The 21503-nt window shown below is 43.5% G+C and overlaps 1 protein-coding gene across 3 annotated transcripts in view; it reads right to left on the bottom strand.

The window, feature by feature from the left end:
• The window catches only part of LOC124776568 (acetylcholinesterase-like), a 200990-nt gene that overhangs the window by 93151 nt on the left and 86336 nt on the right, over positions 1-21503 (bottom strand). The window contains exon 1 of one of the 3 annotated variants that reach the window (XM_047251610.1): positions 5727-5847. The exons of the other annotated variants lie outside the window; for them this stretch is intronic. Coding sequence (XP_047107566.1) covers positions 5727-5831 — 105 coding nt within the window. The 5' untranslated portion in view covers positions 5832-5847. Of the gene's footprint in view, positions 1-5726; positions 5848-21503 lie in introns of those variants that run through there. 3 annotated transcript variants of the gene reach the window in all.

Genomic DNA, 21503 nt, shown 5'->3' on the forward strand with positions numbered 1-21503 from the left:
AAGTAGAGACCCTGCGTTCTTCTCGTAGCGAACAACTAATACCTATGCCTTCATCCTGAAGTTACCGAAAAACTTCGACTTTCCGTTGTGCAAAAAAATACGAGGGCGTGCTGGAAAGTAACGTCTTCAAATCTTTTACGTCAAGACTCTTCCTTCCATCTGATCTGCTAACCTTACCGTATTATTTCCCGCTCTCCTCATGACCTGCCAATGTCTATTACACATTTGGTTCCTTCTGTACTGCTGCCATACAGTATCGCCTAAAAATTTGAAGTAAATCGTGCAGGATCTTTACCAGAGTTTTGGCACCTCCATTTCCTCTTTATACACCGACGGAAAAAAATTGCAATACCAATAGATAATTATTGTAGAATAATAAAATTTCTCGAATACACGTGTCTAGGTAACAAATTTAACTGATAAACATTACAAGATCACAGGTTAATGTAAGCACGAGATGAGCCATTGCAAAGGTGAAATGGTGGTACATTAACAACCGGTGTAGCTGCCAAAATGATGAATGCAAGCTTCGAAATGTGCTTGCATTGTGTTGTACAGGTGCCGGACGTCAGCTTGTACGATGGAGTTCCACGATTGTTGCACTTGATTGGTCAATACAGGGGCGGTTAATGCTGTTTGTGGATGAAGCTGGAGTTGGTCGTCCGATGATGACCTATCGACTGGAGACAGATCTGATGATCAAGCAGGCTAAGCCAATATGTCGACACTCTGTAGAGCATTATGGGCTACAGCAGCGGTATGTGGGCGAGCGTTATCCTGTTGGAAAACACTCCCTGGAATGCTGTTCCCGAATGGCAACACAACACGAAGAAACACCAGACTGACGTACAAATTTGTAGTCAGGATGTGTGGGATAACAACGAGAGTGCTCCTGCTACCATATGAAATCGCACTCCATGCCATAACTCCTGGTGTAGGTCCAGTGTGTCTAGCACACAGACAGGTTGTTTGCACGCCCTTAAGTGGCCTCCGACTAACCAACACAAGGCCATCACTGGCCTTGAGGCAGAACCAGTTTCCATCAGAAAACGCAACAGACTTCCACTCTGCCCTCCAAGGAACTCTCGCTTGACACCATGGAAGTCGCAGATGGCTCGGAGCTGTCCTTGGAGTAACAGATTTGTAACAGCACTGTGGTGCCAACTGCTGCTCAAAATGCTGCTGCAGCTGCAGCGAAATGCTCCAGAGCAACACGCCGAAAACGATGTCTTCCCTCTCGGTAGTGCCGCATGGCCATCCAGATCCTGGTCTTCTTGCGACCGTACATTCCCTCAACCACCGGTGTCAGCAATCATGTACAATGGCTACATTTCTGCCAAGTCTTCTACAATATCACAGAAGGAAGAACCAGCGTCTCGTAGTCCTTGTTTACCCGACTTCGTTCAAACTCAGTGAGGTGTTGATTATGTCGTATATATTTCCTTAACGGAATTCTTGAACAGAACCAACTCAAAGCGTCCAATCTCAAATGTAACTAACGCTCCTATATATACACCGATGACTGAAATTAAAGCAACAAACCATTTTTCCCCGTCTTGCATCTAATTCACGATATAATCACATAAACTGTCAAAAAATGTGTGTACGATCGTGTTCTGTACGGAAGATGGCATCCCAGTCGACGGACAGCCACACTAACACCATGACGCCTATCAAAGGGGTAGTATTGGCCGGATAGTCCCACATCCACAATCGCTGTGGATGGCCATACGAAGAATGGAAGCAGGACAGTCGCAAACTGATGTGGCCCGATGGCCTAATGTGTATCGTTCCGTTGTTTGTCGGATGTGGCGATAGTTTATAGAGACCAAAACTGTACCCCGAAGACGAGAGCAGCCGGCCGAAGTGGCCGTGCGGTTAAAGGCGCTGCAGTCTGGAACCGCAAGACCGCTACGGTCGCAGGTTCGAATCCTGCCTCGGGCATGGATGTTTGTGATGTCATTAGGTTAATTAGGTTTAACTAGTTCTAAGTTCTAGGGGACTAATGACCTCAGCAGTTGAGTCCCATAGTGCTCAGAGCCATTTGAACCATTTTTGAAGACGAGAGCACGGACGACCACGTGTCACATCAGAAAGAGACGACCGTTATTTGGGTGTAAGACCCGCTCTATGTGTACCTCTGAAGCATTTTCACAGAAGGGAGCGTCTGAAGTGAAGTCATCAACATGCCACCTGCGTGGTCGAACAGTGGTCCTACGATCTTTTACAGATGAATCCCTGTTTGGTCTGGAGAGTGATTCCCCACGGATTCGCCTCTGGAGGGAACGTGGAACACGATTTCGGGGCCAAAACATCGTGGAAAGGGACTGATATCGAGGAGGAGGGGCAGGGTTTATGTTGACCAATCCAACACCTCTTCATGAAATTGTACAGGTGAATCGACACATGCTGTCAGACATCATAGCGACATCTTGGGATATCAATTGTGGTTGCGCAGGATGCTGTGGACGCAGACTTCGTAGTGATGGACGATAATGCTCGACCTCATGCAGCACGGGTGGCTGATGTTTTCTTGGAAATGGAAGATTTTACACGCACAACGTGGCCTGCTCGTTCTCTCGATGTGAATCTCATAGAGCACGTCTGGGATCCACCAGGGAGACGGGATGCATCACGTCAGCATCCAACAACCAGTCTCCAAGACTTGTGAGCAGCTGTGCTTGAAGAACAAGCGTTATTGCCTCAACATGCGATTGATGATATTGTTCACAGCATTCCCCGTTTTTGTCATACCTATATTGTGGCCACAGGTGGTCGCACACCATACTGAGCACATTAACCAGTGGTCGGAATGTGTGTGTGCAAATCCCTAAAAACGCAAAACACTTTTGTCTACCGCTACGTATGTTGCAGTTGTTTACGTTCTGTATTCTTTACACTGTTTCTACTTTATTATCACGTAATTATACTATTTTGTGGCAAAATATACGCAACTTGCAAAATATCCGTTTGTTGCTTTAATTTTGGACTTCAGTGTATATATCTTATGTTCATCTCAACGTTTACTAGAGCATCACGTAAATATTTGAAGTAAATCAGTTAAGAACTTTTCCACATTTTTGGTAACAGTTTTAAACAACGACATGTCTTTATATATTAGCGTACAGGGTATGCGGAAATTCCCATCAAAAACTTCTACATAATATTTTGAATGCGAACCCAAATCCAGAAATGTACCGTTTCTGGGCTAGAATCATTTGAAAACATGTTGATAATGCAACCAGTTTTATAGGTAATTCATTAGGTGTGACCAAGTACGTCACTTGTTTTACAGCTCCACTCGTTAACAGTCAAAGAACTTGCTCTCGTTCTCGTTGATGGCTTCTCTTCAAAGTGGTGCGGTATGGACTCTTCCACTTCGGATGTTTGGCGTCTCCTTGGATCACCAGAATCACGCCTGCTGACGGTGAAGGAACCCCTTTGTCGAAGCCGTTGGGTTATTGCAGCGAAAAGGTTATGCAAGTGACTAGAATATTGTGCATAACAATCTTGATAAAGGTGATGAGCAGCTCTTCCGTTACTTGAGGTTCGCCAAAATGGAGGATTATGTCTGTGTATTATGCAAATGTGTACTCGGCCATGTTGCTCTAAGACTCACGGACACGTGAATGAGGCTCGAATCATGTCAGAGAGATATGACAGACGTCAAATGGCATCAGCCAATCCGACGTAAACACTCCCCACCATGACTTTCCTGTTGCATACCCAGCTAGCAAACAATTTTCAAATGGCTGTAGCACAGAAACGGTACGTTGCCGGAAATCGGTTCCAGTTCAAAATATTGTCAGTTTAGTCCCCTCTACAAGTCGTAGAAGTTTGTAACGGGAATTACCGAACACGCTGTAGATCATATTATTGTTATTGAGAAGAGGAGACATTGTTGCCATCTTCAAAAAAGTTAATAACAGACTTTATAAAAACTACAGAGGTATAACCCTTATGAGTCATACAGCCAAGATTTCTGAAAGAATTTTACTAAATCGAATAAGTGAAAAAATAGAAAAGGAGGTGAGTGAAGAACAGCATGGGTTTAGGAAAGGAAGAAGCCAGATCGACCTCATATTTTCTATCTGTCAACTGATGGAAAAAAGTTGGGAGTATAACAAAAGGGTGATAATGGTTTTTATAGACACAGAAAAGGCATACGACACAGTTAACAGGGAAAGACTCTGGGAAGAAATGAAGAACATAGAAATAGGAGATGGATACATTAATGTAATAAAGACAATGTACAGAGGACACAATTGTAGAATTAGAACACCATTGGGGAACTCTGAATACATCGAAATAAGACAAGGACTTAAGCAAGGAAGTATTCTATCTCCTGCACTTTTTAATGTTGTGATGGAGGGAATGAATAGGGCAGTTAAAGATATAGTAAAAGAAAAAGACAAAAACATGATTTTTGTAGATGATATGGTAATATGGGGTGATAAAGAGGTAGATATACAGTTACAAGATGATGTGTGGAAGGAAATAAAGAAAAGGTATGGATTAAAAATAAATAAAGATGAGAGTGAAGTAATGGTATTTGTAAGAGAGAAAGGGTCAACGGAAATATTACCTTGAATGGAGAACCCCTCAAAGTGGTAGAAAGTTTCACTTATTTAGGGAGTGAAATATCTACGGATGGAAGAATAACTAACGAAATTAATAGGAAGTTACAGAAGGGAGGCAATTTCTACCAAACAATAAAACACCTGAAGTTTCAGAAAAAACAAAACTCCTAATGTATAAGAATTATTACTTCCCTGTTGTCACCTGTGGCGGAGAAACATGGAGAATGACAGAAAGGAACTAGAGCAGACTGCAAGCTGGGCAAATGAAATTTCTCAGAGCAGTTAAGGGAGAAACAAGAATGGACAGGGTAAGGAATGTAGAGATTAGAAAGGACTTTAACCAAGAAAGTATGAGAGAAGAAATTGAAAAAAAAGAAGAGATTAAGATGGTATGGGCATATTAAGAGGATGCATGGGCAGGGACTCCCCAAAATTATGGAAAAACTAAAGATGGATGGGAAAAGACCTAGAGGGCGCCCAAGAACACGGTGGAAAATGGGAGTGAGAATGTCTGTGGAAAGGAGAGGTGTGACCTGGCAGCAAGTGGAGGAAGAAAAGTGGTGGGAGGACCGAGTCAAATGGAGAGGACTCGTCAGCACCCAGGCCAGGCAGTAGCTGGAGCGAGATCCTGATGTAGATAGATTATAATAATTATTAACTTCCTTTTAATTCAGACACAATCACATTCTGTTACATGAACATAACTCGATCTGGCTTACATTGGCCACCTTCCGCTGCTATTGGCAATATGCATTTTGGCTGTAACATGTAATGGACATTTCATTCGCCAAATACCGCCCCATAGCAAACAGCATCTAAAGAAGGCCAATGTAGCCCAGAACAGGTTACTATTGTAACACAGAATGTGTTTACCTCTGAAACAAAAGGAAGTTCACAATATATCAGTCACTGGTCTCCTTCACTGGGATTTCGTTTTTTCCAGTTATCGTTATTACTATCACTGTTATTGTTATGTACTGCTATAGTGCTATGCATATTGTAATGCCGACTTGCTAAGGGTGTCAGCAAGGGCCAGAGGGTCCTAATATTGGGAGGCGAAATGAAGGGAGGAATTACGAAAACATAAAATAAATAAATAAACAAGTGACACGCCAGTGATGAGGGCAGTCGAAGAGGCAGACCTACCGGTCTGGCAGCAGCAGTGTGCAGCAGCAGCGTCAGCAAAAGTGGCGACCCTCGGAGCTTCGGGCAGGTCGCGGGTGGACTCGTGGTGGCTTCCCTCGCCGCCATGTCGTACTGTGGCGCGGCGGGCGGCCGCCGGCAATTTAAGCTGTCCACTTACTCTGCCCTCCTCGTCCTGTTTCCCCGTCCCCCCTCCCTCCCACCATCAGCTATCGTACTCATACTGGCGTCATCGTGCCATTCCTTACGTTGCACCGAGTGTCCTTCACACGCCCAATTCATTCATCTGGCCGCCGGTGTCAGATAGGGGCTCCTACGCACAACCACATCCTACTATTGGCAAACGGCAGATTGCGCGAGCATAGAACGACCACTTCGCAACAACCGTTTGTTTCCTCATATGAAAACACTGTGAAAAGTTCATGATTCGACAGTCGAAGACTGCGTTTTTGGCCCAAAGTACACTAATGGCCATTAAAATTGCTACACCACTAAGATGACGTGCTACAGACGTGAAATTTAACCAACAGGAAGAAGATGCTGTGGTATGCAAATGATTAGGATTTCAGAGCATTCACACAAGGTTAGCGCCGGTGGGGACAACTACAACGTGCTGACATGAGGAAAGTTTCCAACCGATTTCTCATACACAAACAGCAGTTGACAGGCGTTGCCTGGTGAAACGTTGTTGTGATGCCTCGTGTAAGGAGGAGAAACGTGTACCATCACGTTTCCGACTTTGATAAAGGTCGGATTGTAGCCTATCGCGATTGCGGTTTATCGTATCGCGACATTGCTGGTAGCGTTGGTCGAGATCCAATGACTGTTAGCAGAATATGGAATCGGTGGGTTCAGGAGGGTAATGCGGAACGCCGTGCTGGATCCCAACGGCCTCGTATCACTACCAGTCGAGATGACCAGCATCTTATCCGCATGGCTGTAACGGATCGTGCAGCCACGTCTCGATACCTGAGTCAGCAGATGGGGACGTTTGCAAGACTACAACCATCTGCACGAACAGTTCGACGACGTTTGCGGCAGTATGGACTATCAGCTCGGAGACCATGGCTGCGGTTACCCTTGACGCTGCATCACAGACAGGAGCGCCTGCGATGGTGTACTCAACGACGATCCTGGTTGCACGAATGGTAAAACGTCATTTTCTCGGATGAATCCAGGTTCTGTTTACAGCATCATGATGGTCGCATCCGTGTTTGGCGACATCGCGGTGAACGCACATTGGAAGCGTGTATTCGTCATCGTCATACTGGCGTAACACCCGACGTGATGGTATGGGGTGCCATTGGTTACACGTCTCGGTCACCTCTTGTTCGCATTGACGGCACTTTGAACAGTGGACGTTACATTTCAGATGTGTTACGACCCGTGGCTCTACCCATCATTCGGTCCCTGCGAAACCCTACATTTCAGCAGGATAATGCACGATCGCATGTTGCATGTCCTGTACGGGCCTTTCTGGATGCAGAAAATGTTCGACTGCTGCCTTGGCCAGCACATTCTCCGGATCTCTCACCGATTCAAAATGTCTGGTCAATGGTGGCCGAGCAACTGGCTCGTCACAATATGCCAGTCACTACTCTTGATGAAATGTGGTATCGTGTTGAAGCTGCATGGGCAGCAGCTGTTCCTGTACACACCATCCAAGCTCTGTTTGACTCAATGCCCAGGCGTATTAAGGCCGTTATTACGGTCAGAGGTGGTTGTTCCGGGTACTGATTTCTGAGGATCTATGCACCCAAATTGCGTGAAAATGTAATTACATGTCAGTTCTAGTATAATATATTTGTCCAATGAATACCCGTTTATCATCTGCATTTCTTCTTGGTGTAGCAATTTTAATGGCCAGTAGTGTAGTTCTTTTTTTTTTCATGGCGTCTCCTTTTAGGTCAAGGCACTTAGTTTAAGGTGTTCCCAGTAAGCTATCACGTTTCTTGAGATTGTAGAAAAAACAGCAAATATCTACTTATGGGTGTGGACTCAAAATGTGAGAAATCTGTTGCGCATGTTAAAAATATCAACGATTCACGCTTGCAGTTACTCAGTTTTCTCACTGTCAAAGTACGTTCCTGATCTTTGTACGCAGCTGGTTTGTCCTAGCGAAAGAAGATTTTTATCTTTTGCCGCCAGTGTACATATCGCCTCAAAGTTGATAGATGATACCACATCTGCCCGTGTCGCTCTTTCGCTTCCCTTTAACCCTTCCAGTACCAGTAGTTGCTACCTGAACTACCGTTTTAGTAATTTTGTTTTGAAGTAGCAGTGCCTTCAGCGAGAAACCACAGACGCGGTTGCAAGACAGAGACATCTAGCGGTGGATGTCATTGTTTATGACGTCTGTCTCCTGAACTATGATATGCAGATGATTCTTACCCTCACAGCAACTGTTGCCTGGCAGTAAGAGGTATGTGTACCACTTTTTGTTGAAATCGATCGATTGGTTTAGGAGGACATGTGACACACACACACACACACACACACACACACAGACATCTGTATAATTTGTATGAATGGGTGTGTGAGATATTTTCATGGATTACATACATCCTCTTTGAATTTTCATATTCTTATATTTAATTCTTTTATCAATTCCTATATTAATCTTTATAATATTTTTATATTATATATACTAAGATGGTATCTGTTCTTTTGGAAATGTATGCAGGAGATCCCGGGTTTGGGTCCCGGTCGGGGCACCCATTTTCATCTGTCCCCGTTGACATATGTCAACGCCTGTAAGCAGCTAAGGGTGTTCATTTCATTGTTACTTCATTTTTATATTAATTATTAAGTTAATACTTATACTTTATTCTTATGTTTATTCCTCGGAAGGATTTGGTGTATTCCCTTGGATAATACCGCTCGTATAAGCATTCGAAACATAGTAATTCCGACCATGAGAATCGCGTAAAGGCACGTTAGCCATAGTCGTATTTCTCGGTATGATTCATATCAGGAAACGCAGGTGTGGCAAGCCTGCCACCGAGCGAACCTCATGGTGTTAGGAATTTCACTCGGAAAAGAAACGTCGTTAACACTGCTGAGGATAAAACACGTTGGCAATAATTTCGCAGAAAACCACGCATAACGGATCATTTTTTTCCGAAAACTGGCGCATTCAGTTGATTATCAATGCATAGATTTGTACTGCGTCGCGTCTAGTTGTGATATCCCCCTGCTGCGTAATGAGCGTACAGAAATTCTGCAGTTTTTTAATGAAATGCTTTATTTCCGAGTAAAAATATACGTCACAGGATTGACACAGATGTGTAAACTTCAGGGGAATTACTTTCAACGAAGAGGTTGAACTGTTGGTATTCCATCTTCATCGATGAATTTTTTGTCGTATAACAAAGGATCGCTTTGTCCACCCCGTGAATCAGTTATGAACAAGCTTGGCTCCATTTTAACATTCGGATGCTGTCCCCTTTGTTGGTTAACCTCTTGTTGCACAAGAGGACCGAACTATCCGCTAACTCCATAAAGACAAATGGTTCAAATGGCTCTGAGCACTATGGGACTTAACAGATGAGGTCATCAGTCCCCTAGAACTGAGAACTACTTAAACCCAACTAACCTAAGGACATCACACACATCCATGCTCGAGGAAGGATTCGAACCTGCGACCGTAGCGGTCTCGCGCATCCAGACTGAAGCGCCTAGACCCGCTAGGCCACTGCGGCCGGCTCTTAAAGGCAAATGAAGGAAATTGGCCGGAGGACAGAGTTACACCGTGTTGGCCGGTACATGACTGTGTCAAGTGATTTAATTGGTTGACAGCAAGTTCCGTGACTTTTTCACCTCGATGCGACGATGTTCGATTACTGCTGATGTGATATTTTGTTTGTCTAGTAACCAGAATCCGACGAGTTGGAGATTCAGGCCGACCGCCGACCAGCCGAGGGCGCCGACGGTGAGTCGATAAAACCCACGGAATGACAACAGCTGTGAGCAACAACGAAGACGACAATAACAGGTATTGACGGATACGGCAGAATGGCAAGTCCGGAAAGCGAACCAAACAGAGAGCCTAGACGTAGCAAGATCAGGAACCGAACAACCATGGGTAAAACGTACAATACATGAGCGCAGTCGGAGCACGACTGACTTCTGAGGGTTTTTTTTGTGGTAGATCGTGGTACAGCGTCACTAGTGGATGGCGATCTTACTATCTTAGTGCAAGGGTAAAATTTTGATGGGTGGCGGTCTCACTGTCTTGGTGTAAGGGTAAAATTTTTCCATCTCACAGTGACATCATTGCAATGATATCACTGGAGTGCACGTTGAAGGTGTGGCGGTGGGACCTGAAGTCCCGTACCACCATCCGACGGTGGAAGTTTAGAAGTTTAAGGTTGGGGGCAAGAAGGAACGCAACTACACAGATACGGATACTGGTGGTCGTACCCTGGACATCACATACAGAGTGGCCTATCAAGACTGACACATTATTAATAGCTGTAACAAGGCTATCATTAGCCATGGTTTTAATCTGAGTCCTTGAGGATGGTAAGAGAACCAGGGTGGCGGAGCCATTCCTGGGGACTAGTGGTGCCAATGTGGTGTAAGCCAGTGACTGTGGCATGCAGGGCATCCACTTTGATATAGAGACGCCTTGCCTTGTCTCAAATGGACGTCTTTAGAGTTACCATGTTTGTCTCCTCTTGGAGGGTAACAACCCTCATGAGTGGAGGAACATGGTTCAAATGGCTCTGAGCACTATGGGACTTAACATCTGAGGTCATCAGTCCCCTAGAACTTAGAACTACTTAAACCTAACTAACGTAAGGACATCACACACACCCATGCCCGAGGCAGGATTCGAACCTGCGACCGAAGCAATCGCGCGGTTCCGGACTGAAGCGCCTAGAACAGCACGGCCACCAAGGCCGGCGAGAAGCATGTAGTCTCCACCGAAGCACCTTACTCTTCAGGCGCTGGAGGGTCTGCATCCAAGGGGCAATAATCGTGGCCCACGCGGAGGAGCCATAGGTGAGGGAAGGGTGGACAACTATCTGGTACAGTAGGAGCTTCGTGTCTGAGTTCAGTTCCCAGCTGTTGTACAACGCTTTATCAGCTTCTGTTCTTTTTAGGTGACGTATTCCGTATGTTGATGGAAGAGCAGTTTTTTATCCATCTGGACACCTAAATATTTGGTATCTGGGGACCATGGGACCTGAACGCTTGCAATAGTGATGTTGTGGAGGAGGATTGGGCGCCGTTTGGTGAAGCAGACCGCCGTAGTTTCGGCAGCTTTGAGGACAATCTTGTTTGAACGACACCGGTTGACTGTTGCGTCCATCTACATCTGGAGACGAGCAATGAGATGGTCCCTGTTACGGCTAGTCGTAAAGAGCGCCGTATCGTCAGCTTGTTGCGCCAGGTGGCAGTGTGGGACGACTGGCATATCATTAACATAAATGTTGAAGTGGATGGGAGACAACACAGAGCGTTGAGTGGTACCCGTCGACGAGTGACATAAGCTCGAGCATTTTTCTTGCTGAGTAAGAAAGAAGGTTCTATTGTGGAGGAAACCATCCACAACCTTGATACAGATGTCAGGGATGGTCGTCTGTGTCAGCACTTTGTACGCTAGATTGTCCTGCCAAATCTTGCACGCATGACTTCTGAGCCCCTACGCTGCCTGCTTTACGGGGCCCCCGTGAGCGCGGCGGCGTGGCCAGCGTACAGCGCGGTGGCGACGACAGCAGCGCTCGCACGTTATAGGAGCGCCGCCCAGCGGCTGTCGTCTGCGTCCATGCCCTGTGGTAGGCTGTCCAAATTGTCGTACCGGGATACCAGTGTTTGATCCGTAATGACCACAAAATCAAGGTCGAAGTGCGGAATTATGGCAGGCGATTGGCGTTGAAACATCTCTGGGGTTTGCAATAATTCTTCGAATGTATGTTTTACCTTTGTGCTGACATATTTGATAACATGTCTACATCTACATGTACATTTATACGCCGCAAGCCACCCAACGGTGTGTGGCGGAGGGCACTTTACGTACCACTGTCATTACCTCCCTTTCCCGTACCAGTCGCGTACGGTTCGCGGGAAGAACGACTGCCGCAAAGCCTCTGTGCGCGCTCGAATCTCTCTAATTTTACATTCGGGAGGTATAAGTAGGGAGAAGTAATATATTCGATACCTCATCCAGAAACGCACCCTCTCGAAACCTGGACAGCAAGCTGCACCGCGATGCAGAGCGTCTCTCTTGCAGAGTCTGCCACTTGAGTTTGCTAAACATCTCCGTAACGCTATCACGCTTACCAACTAATCCTGTGACGAAAAGCGCCGCTCTTTATTGGACCTTTTCTATCTTCTCTGTCAACCCGACCTGGTACGGATTCCACACTGATGAGCAATACTCAAGTATAGGTCGAACGAGTGTTTTGTAAGCCACCTCCTTTGTTGATGGACTGCATTTTCTAAGGACTCTCCCAATGAATCTCAACCTGGCACCCGCCTTACCAACAATTAATTTTATATGATTATTCCACTTCAAATCGTTCCGTACGCATACTCCCAGATATTTTACAGAAGTAACTGCTACCAGTGTTTGTTCCGCTATCATATAATCATACAATAAAGGGTCCTTCTTTCTATGTATTCGAAATACATTACATTTGTCTATGTTAAGGGTCAGTTGCCACTCCCTGCACCAAGTGCCTATCCGCTGCAGATCTTCCTGCATTTCGCTACAATTTTCTAATGCTGCAACTTCTCTGTATACTACAGCATCATCCGCGAAAAGCCGCATGGAACTTCTGACACTATCTACTAGGTCATTTATATATATCGTGAAAAGCAATGGTCCCATAACACTCCCCCGTGGCACGCCAGAGGTTACTTTAACGTCTGTAGACGTCTCTCCATTGATAACAACATGCTGTGTTCTGTTTGCTAAAAACTCTTCAATCCAGCCACACAGCTGGTCTGATATTCCGTAGGGTCTTACTCTGTTTATCAGGCGACAGTGCGGAACTGTATCGAAGGCCTTCCGGAAGTCAAGGAAAATGGCATCTACCTGGGAGCCTGTATCTAATATTTTCTGGGTCTCATGAACAAATAAAGCGAATTGGGTCTCACACGATCGCTCTTTCCGGAATCCATGTTGATTCCTACAGAGTAGATTCTGGGTTTCCAGAAATGACATGATACGCGATCAAAAAACAAGTTCTAAAATTCTACAACAGATCGACGTCAGAGATATAGGTCTATAGTTTTGCGCATCTGCTCGACGACCGTTCTTGAAAACTGGAACTACCTGTGCTCTTTTCCAATCATTTGGAACCTTCCGTTCCTCTAGAGACTTTCGGTACACGGCTGTTAGAAGGAGGGCAAGTTCTTTCGCGTACTCTTGTGTAGAATCGAATTGGTATCCCGTCAGGTCCAGTGGACTTTCCTCTGTTGAGTAATTTCAGTTGCTTTTCTATTCCTTGGACACTTATTTCGACGTCAGCCACTTTTTTCGTTCGTGCGAGGATTTAGAGAAGGAACTGCAGTGCGGTCACTGTCAAATGCTATGCTTTGCCTTGACAGTATCACATTACGTTTGCGAAGTTTTAACTTCAAAGATCTTCGGACGGCAATAAAGTCGCTGCCGTCATCGGCCATTGACTCAACATTCGTATTGTAGCAAGGCCTCCGTACTTTTTGGCTTCCTCAAAACCATCATAGACCCACGAATCGACCCCCTTAAATTTTTCGTGATTTATTCCACCGTTCTTCACTAGGTTCTTCCGTCGCCATACCTATTCATTATTTTTTTAGCCTGCGAGTGTTTTTTGACGTGATCGTTTTCAGTGTCCATTTTGAATGAAGTACGGCAAGTCTTACTGACTTTAACTGTAATCAAAAAATGAAGATTGCACTTTTTTATCACGAACTCCCTGCCCAAAATTTTAATATTACCTGAAACTCTTGTGAATACATTTACAAAAAATAAAGAATTCAATTTACCTTTAATACTATCTGAACTGCGTCTATTTTTACCTCTTCTTCATTTTTTTGTGGTGAACTGGAAGGTTTTTCTTCGACGACTGAATGTGCAATATGCCTTTCACCTACTTCCTCTACAGTTTTCTCTGCGGTCAAGATTTTGTTTCACGTGCAGTAAGATCCATGATTCTTTCCGCCTTTTCTTTACCCAAGATTATCGACCGGTCTGGTTTTCTCGTTTGTGTTTTATTAATTATATTCGATTTATTTAACAGTTCAGTACAACAGTACACTGTACCAATTAATTCTTCTTTTGGTTCAGAGCTCACGGCGTCACACTCGCTTAGATCATCCACAGATTCTTCCCTAATGCATTCGTCTTGAAGATCGGTTTGCGAGGTCACGGCTACGGTTCGGTTTCGTTAGTTTTTCGTATTGAATTTTGCTGGTTGCTCCACAGCTGTCTTTTCTCTTCGAGAACTAACTCGGAAGTTATGTGTTTCCATTAGTGATTCCATCAAGGAGACGAAATTAATTGGGCAGGTCAGAATCGGTAGAATACAACACTCTCCTTGCAGGCTGCAGTTATAAACGAGTGTAGTTTTCGGAACCAAGCAAGCATCTATATTTATCTTTAATTCATTCACCAGATACGCAGTTACTAGCGAATAAGGACAACGCTATTTCAACATACACAGGGAAAAACATTCATTTACTAATATTCTGCTGACAAGGTTAGATAATGAAAATAATAGATAACAACAATAATCGGGTTTCGAACACGAGGCGCAAAAGCCATGTTGCGGTGCTAACCGCTGCACCTTCACTTCGGCTGAATTTGTCACACTCTACAAGACACTTAAAAGTACCGTACATCAAAAACTCTAACAATCCTTTTCTCAGAAACGATCGAGTAACTACAAATAAGCAAGGACACGTCTTCGCTGATTTTGATTCCTCTTCCACACAGCGAAGTTTATGGGAAATCGGGTTATAGTGCTTGCCGAGTTCCTGTCGTTAATGTGTCAAAGTTCTTTCTTATGACAGTTTTGACACACTCAACTTTGTATTCGACAACATTCATTAAGAGAGCATATACAGTACTTGTGAATAATTATACACTAGAGCACTATGCGCACGAGAATGGGTACTTGTGTTCTTATTTATTAATGAATAAATTCATGAGGTTCTTCTTCTATTTATAGGTTGTAACATTGTCTAAAAAGAGTGAATGATTGGCTCATTCGATAGTAATCGTGGTGGTATTTCTATTGCTTTCCCTCTATGTGTAGGACTTGTACATCTATTACTCATTTGTAGTTTGGCTTTAAGCAATGCTTGGTAATGGATGACTTCGGCTTTTCTAATCTATGTGTTTCTATGGTGTTCTGTAAGCGTAGTACAGACTGACCTCCCAGTCTGGCCAATATAGCAGAACTGACACTCTTGACAGACCATCTTACAAACTCCACTTTTCATGTTGGCCGTTAGTTGTCTTTAAATTGAAGAAATACCTACCAATGTCTGTGGAACTATTTAATGTCTGTGGGCCATCGAAAAACACATAGAAACCCTTTGCCTTTAAAATGTTTCTTATTCCATTAGAAATATTAACTATGAAAAGGAAATAGTGTGTTAAGCTTTCAGTCTATTCATGTAGTTCAGTGGGTGCACCGTAGAAGCTAGAGATTAATGGAGCCAGATTCATACTTTGACGATCATTTCTTAAATCCAAACCACAAATAAGTAGTTGATATAAAAGTCCTACACACGGAGGGAAAGACTGCAGAGCGCTTCCAACCAGAAATATTATAAATTAGGTGGGTGTATTTCCACATTTACTTTTGGATGAGAAAACCCAATTCAATTATTCAACCGTAACGAATGATATAGCATACCAACGGAAATGTGTCGAAACTGTGAACAGAGAATTTTATAGAGTAAGTCAAGAACTGATAAATTACGAAACTGACGTGTTTGCCGGCCACGGTGGCCGTGCGGTTCTGGCGCTGCAGTCCGGAACCGCGGGACTGCTACGGTCGCAGGTTCGAATCCTGCCTCGGGCATGAGTGTGTGTGATGTCCTTAGGTTAGTTAGGTTTAAGTAGTTTTAAGTTCTAGGGGACTTATGACCTAAGATGTTGAGTCCCATAGTGCTCAGAGCCATTTGAACCATTTTTTTCTGACGTGTTTATCTTTACTTGGTTGCCATCTTTGGAATCATCTGTGCTCTAGGAAATGGGCTTGTAAACCGAAAACTACGTCGTACAATAATAATAAAGTTTTGCGAAAAAAGGCAAAAGATGTGTTTAGTTGGATAATTCAATACGCAATGTTTTACGAAGAGCTTGAATCAGTTAAAACGAGGCCTATATATTCCCCAAAATACTGAAGAGACTGTTTTACATAATTTTTCGATATGTACAAATGGGACATAGTTTCTTGCACTTCAGCTATTTCGAAAGTGAAATATTCCTGTCATTATCAAGGCGAGTAGGTGACAAATTTCCGAATATGAAAAGGTAGCTCTTATTCGTCGAGGTGCCAGAACAGTGCTATGAAATTTATATCTGGGAAAAATACACGTGTGTTACAGATGGTATAGTGACCGCAACGAGGCCAGTCACATATCAGACTTAGCTACCAGACTTATGTATTAAAGAAAGGACATTATAAGCGCCGAATGTAAAAGAACACAGTTCTGCATGAGGAGGAACAAATCCACAACTGTTGCAAATCAGACAGTTCGTAATTGAAATGTATGCTAGGTGTCGGAATGGTAAGCAGAGGAGACTCAGAAAGGAAAGCGACGGTGAAGACTTGATGTGACACGATTCCATGAATCTCTAGAGGGCTTCGCCTCGATGCATCAGATCATCTGTCAGTAGCATTTCCGCTGCTTTGGCTTTCACAGAATCCCACAAGGAAAACAATCTGAGTGATGTAATTAATGCAGTAGCTTTCAGAAATGCCGTGTTCAGTCTACACATATGCGGTCGATTGTAGAAGACAGGTGCGTCGTTGCTGTTTGACGTACAGTTGTTATACAGGCATGTGGTTTACTTTACATACTATAGGTGAACGTCCAACATAAACGACAGAACAGCTGCCGTTCTGGGCGCTGAGCCTGAGAAACTTCATGACGCTGACAGTTTTTGAAAAGCCATTTACAACTACGGAGCTGTTACATATCTTTTCTGTCTCTGTGCCATAGCCAGTGTGATGTTTTGTGTTCCAGGACTTCCTTATTAAAATGTTTTAAACATTCGTTTGTCCTTGAATACAGCCTCTAAGCATTCGTCTTACACACTGTAATCGTCAGGCTTTACGGTATATGGGCCTGTGAACAAAAGTTCCATGGACGCTCATTGTTTGGGAAGAATGGTCGCAGCTGGGTGTCGCCTGAAATTACATTAAAAGAAAATGCCGATGCACCACGAAGGAATTATCCGAATAGAACGGAAATCTGATAGATATGACGTACTTGTACAAACGTACAAATTTTAACAAATTCAGAAAAAGGGATGATTTATTCAAGAGAAAAAAAAGCGGTAACCAGCGAAGAAATACCTGAAGACGCCACGGACAATCGTCCTCCATACGGCCCGAGAATCACGAGTGATGCTCTTGGGTGCCATTTCTCTTCATAGCAAGACTCCTTTGATTGTCATCAGCGGCACCCTTACAGCACAGCGGTGGGTCGACGATATTCTACGCCCCTTTTTGTTGCGCTTTATGACAACCCATCCCGGGCTTACATTTCAGCAAGATAACACCCGCCCGCTCAGTGCAGGAGTTTCTGCTGCTTGTCTTCGTGCTTGCCAAACCCTACGTTGGCTAGAAAGGTGACCGCATATCTCCCAAGTCGAGAACGTTTGGATCATTACAGGTAGGGTCCTCTAAGCAGCTAGGGATTTTGACTATCCAGCGCGCCAATTGGGCAGAATTTGGCACGATATCCGTCAGGAGGACAACCAACAACTCTGTGGATCTTTGCCACGCCGAATAACTGCTTTCTTAAGGGCTAGAGGTAAGCCATAGCGTTATTGACTTGCTCAATTTGTGAAGCTCTTTCTCTTGAATAAATCATCCAGTTTTTCTGAAATTATAATCATTTGTTTGTCTGCACATGTGCGTCACACATACCGATTTCCGTTCCATTCGGATAATTCCTTTGTAGTGCGTCATCTTTTTTGTCTTTTAAATCCACATGTGTGGGCTTAAGGCACAGGGAATGTTCTGTAGGCACAACTCCCTTCTATGTAACTAGGACATCCAGAAGCGATAGCCATTCTTGTCCAGTTGTATGCAATCTTAATATTCCCATATATGGAGCTGAGATTCTCCAAGAACTCTAGCAACCTATTGTTACTATGGGGCCGCATTATGAACGTTTTGTCAATGTATCTTTAGAACGTTCCCAAGGCTGCCACCGTCATGTTGTGAGTCCTTACTTGATAAATTAAAAACAAATCTGTTAAAGGAAGATTCTTGTCACGATGAAGTAATCGAAAGTTCTAAAACTGCAGGGTTAACCACTTTCTCTTCAAAACCCTCCAAAATCATGTTACCAGGATGAAAGGCAGCTGACCACTCACTGCGATATTGTCTATCGATTGCAACACTAGTTATTTAATAAACACACACGCTTAAACAGTGATATTATATCTGCCTGCCCGTGACAAGAAATCAGCAATGACCTCTTAAGATAGGTAGCTGGAACTCAGAAGCGAAGCACACTTTCTTTGAACAAGAGCAATGCTCTGTTTCTCGGCCTTACAATACGTTGGTTCGGCTATCACGTTGCATGCTGAATATACCATTAGGTGTCTCTCGGAGGCAGAACAGTGGCATTGCCTTTACCTGCATAAGGACCATAGTCTGGGGACCCTTTCGGACATTACGTAAAGCAGTTGTCTCAGACAATAATATCATTTTATGAATGGGTTTCGTAGCTGCTCGACAAGCTTAGCGCTAAATTTCCTCTGCTGAGTTACGAGCCGATTTTCCAAGGGCTTCTTTGCTGGTCTATGTAGAAGGACTTAACGTCAATGGTTCTGAAGTAGGAGCAAAATTAATATCCATTTTCAGGATTGCAATCGTCATTTTGTCTCAGTCATTATTTGATACATTAAATATGGAATATCAACAGAAAGGCTCTTACCACGAGTAAATACTCAAACGTTTTCAACTTGCCAACTTCGGTCAGTGATTAGCTGCTATTTTGAGATGTAAATGATACATTCCTTACTAGACAAAACCGCCCTCCGGTGCGGGTGTACCTGATGCTCTCTCTAACTAGTAGCAGAATCATTCTGCGTCGAGTCTTATTGCCAACAGCAAATGTTGTGACATTTTCCACTTTGTCAAATTTAGGCATAATACCATACCTTCATCATCTTTGTCGAGAACTTAAAGAACTTAATGATTTTGCTTGCAAAGTCCGTTTCTTTTCCACCTTCCAGACGTAAAAGCCGTTTTCCATAAATGCATGAAACGTTATTCTTTAAACGCAGGCAACCTATTTATTGCTCAGTGGCTATTTAAAAACTGACAAGCTCGGTGCAACGAGATGGCATCTTCAGATGGTTTTTGGGAAACTACATTACGGTGAATCAATTTGTAACGCACATCTGATATATAAGAATTTTAAACTGCTACAACAGTTTCTGCGTGTAAATACGCATTTTATTTTGTATACTTAAGCACCTTTAACGAAAGTCGTAATTTAGTCCCTCACTTCACATCGACTACCAAAATACCATTTCAGGTCTTAAATACAAGCTACAGGACCCAATATTTTTAATCTGTGAAACCATCGGAGGACTTACGACGTTATGTGTATTACTGAATGGCGCTGGTAGGAAATATGAAACAGATTCACACTATCATTCGTGAATTCAGTTCATGCCCTGCAATTCTTAAGACTGTTTTTCTTCTTTGGTACGGAATACTTACTTTCTGTATGCAAGGAATCATTTCAAACAACTACGGGAAGTACCAATAAATTTTTTATTAACACTCAGCAGAGTTTAGAAAATATGAACCTCTATTGAGATTGTACATTGATAGTCAGCGAATCAGCAACAACAAAATTCTAGTTACTTAAATTTCGATGTCAGTGTCAACAGCATCACGTGAAAAACATTTATTACGTGCATCCGTTCTAGTTGCTCCTCTTCAATAGCTTAGTATTTACGTCACATTATCAGATGTATAACCTGTAACTTATATTGGTGCACATACTTTTCTATGTTCATACCGACTGTATGACTGCGTTTCCGCGCAGTGCGAACGCCATAATGGATTCCCTGTCTCCACGTAATGCTGATGTACATTAGGACAGAAAAGACTACAAGCAGCCTTTAACATGAGCCGACAATGCTAAAAGATTAAGTCCAAAGTCGTGACTACTGGCAGCAAAACAAAGTCTGTGATTCGTACGTTTTTAAATATGACTGCAAAGATGGTCACTCTCACATAGCACTGTAGAAGCTATATAACCTGATCGAAACTGTGGTAATCGGAAGGTTATCCGAACAGTATCCTCCTTTTGGCTAAAAATTATTCGTAAACACTGAAATACGTAAAGAAAACTTATTACTAAAATTTTACAACTATATCTTTGAAATACTCTTCAACATAATCACTTATGTTTTATGTTAACACTGTTCACCTCTACCCCAATGGTCTTTGTTAAAGGCTACCGATTTCGTAAGATTAATCGTTCAACTTCACAACCTGCACATAAAAATTCATGTACGCAAACTTGTTCTTAAACCGCACAAAAGGTATCTTTTGACAATCACGACAAATAAAGTTTAGATGTTATAAGAGAAACCACAAGCCTATACGTCAACGTGGCAGGAACAGGTAAAGAATCTCAAGCAAATGCGTCAAGACTCCAAACGAGCTCAACATCACGAGGGCTTGGAACCGTGCAGAATATATTCGTTTTTCTTTCATTCGGTACAGGTTGTCAGGTTCTGCGTGGTGCCAAGGTTAAGTTGTATATGGTCTGACAACGCTTTCGGGTGCGTGCCATTTTACAAGCAGGTCATACTTTGTGGCAATTATCTTTGTCTGCAGACGAGTTTGTGAGCTTAACTTGGTTTAGCCTGCTTACATGACGTCAGCATGGTGCCTTTGGGGTGTGGGAACTTAGGAAGTAATATCATGTTATTATTATATTGTGCAATGGCTCGAAATGGTTCAAATGGCTCTGAGCACTATGGGACTTAACATCTGAGACCATCAGTCCCCTAGAATTTAGAACTACTTAAACCTAACTAACCCAAGGACATCAGACACAGCCACGCCCGAGGCAAGATTCGAACCTGCGACCGTAGAGATCGTGCGGTTCCAGACTGAAGAGCCTGGAACCGCTCGGCCACAAACGACCGGCTATTGTGCAATGAATATCCGTTTCCATACATTTTGTGTTGATAAAGGTTAAACTTTTGTATCAACATATGTACAACATTGTAACTCACTGAATTCCAGAACCGCGCAAACGATACGGTCGCAGCTTCGAATCCTGCCTCGGGCATGGATGTGTGTGATGTCATTAGGTTAGTTAGGTTTATGTAGTTCTAAGTTCTAGGGGACTGATGACCTCAGATGTTAAGTCCCATAGTGCTCAGAGCCATTTGAACCATTGAATTCCAGCATAATAAAACACTCCACGTGTCTGCCTGCCCTACGGAAGGCATTGGGTCAATTCCAGGTACTGTCAGGATTGTCTTTCTGTATTTTTTATTCCTTAGAGGACCATAACGGAGCATAATCTGCATCGTGAAGCCGACTGAAGAGCTACTTGAGT

The sequence above is a fragment of the Schistocerca piceifrons genome, chromosome 2, assembly GCF_021461385.2.
Source record: "Schistocerca piceifrons isolate TAMUIC-IGC-003096 chromosome 2, iqSchPice1.1, whole genome shotgun sequence".
Lineage (NCBI taxonomy): Eukaryota > Metazoa > Arthropoda > Insecta > Orthoptera > Acrididae > Schistocerca > Schistocerca piceifrons.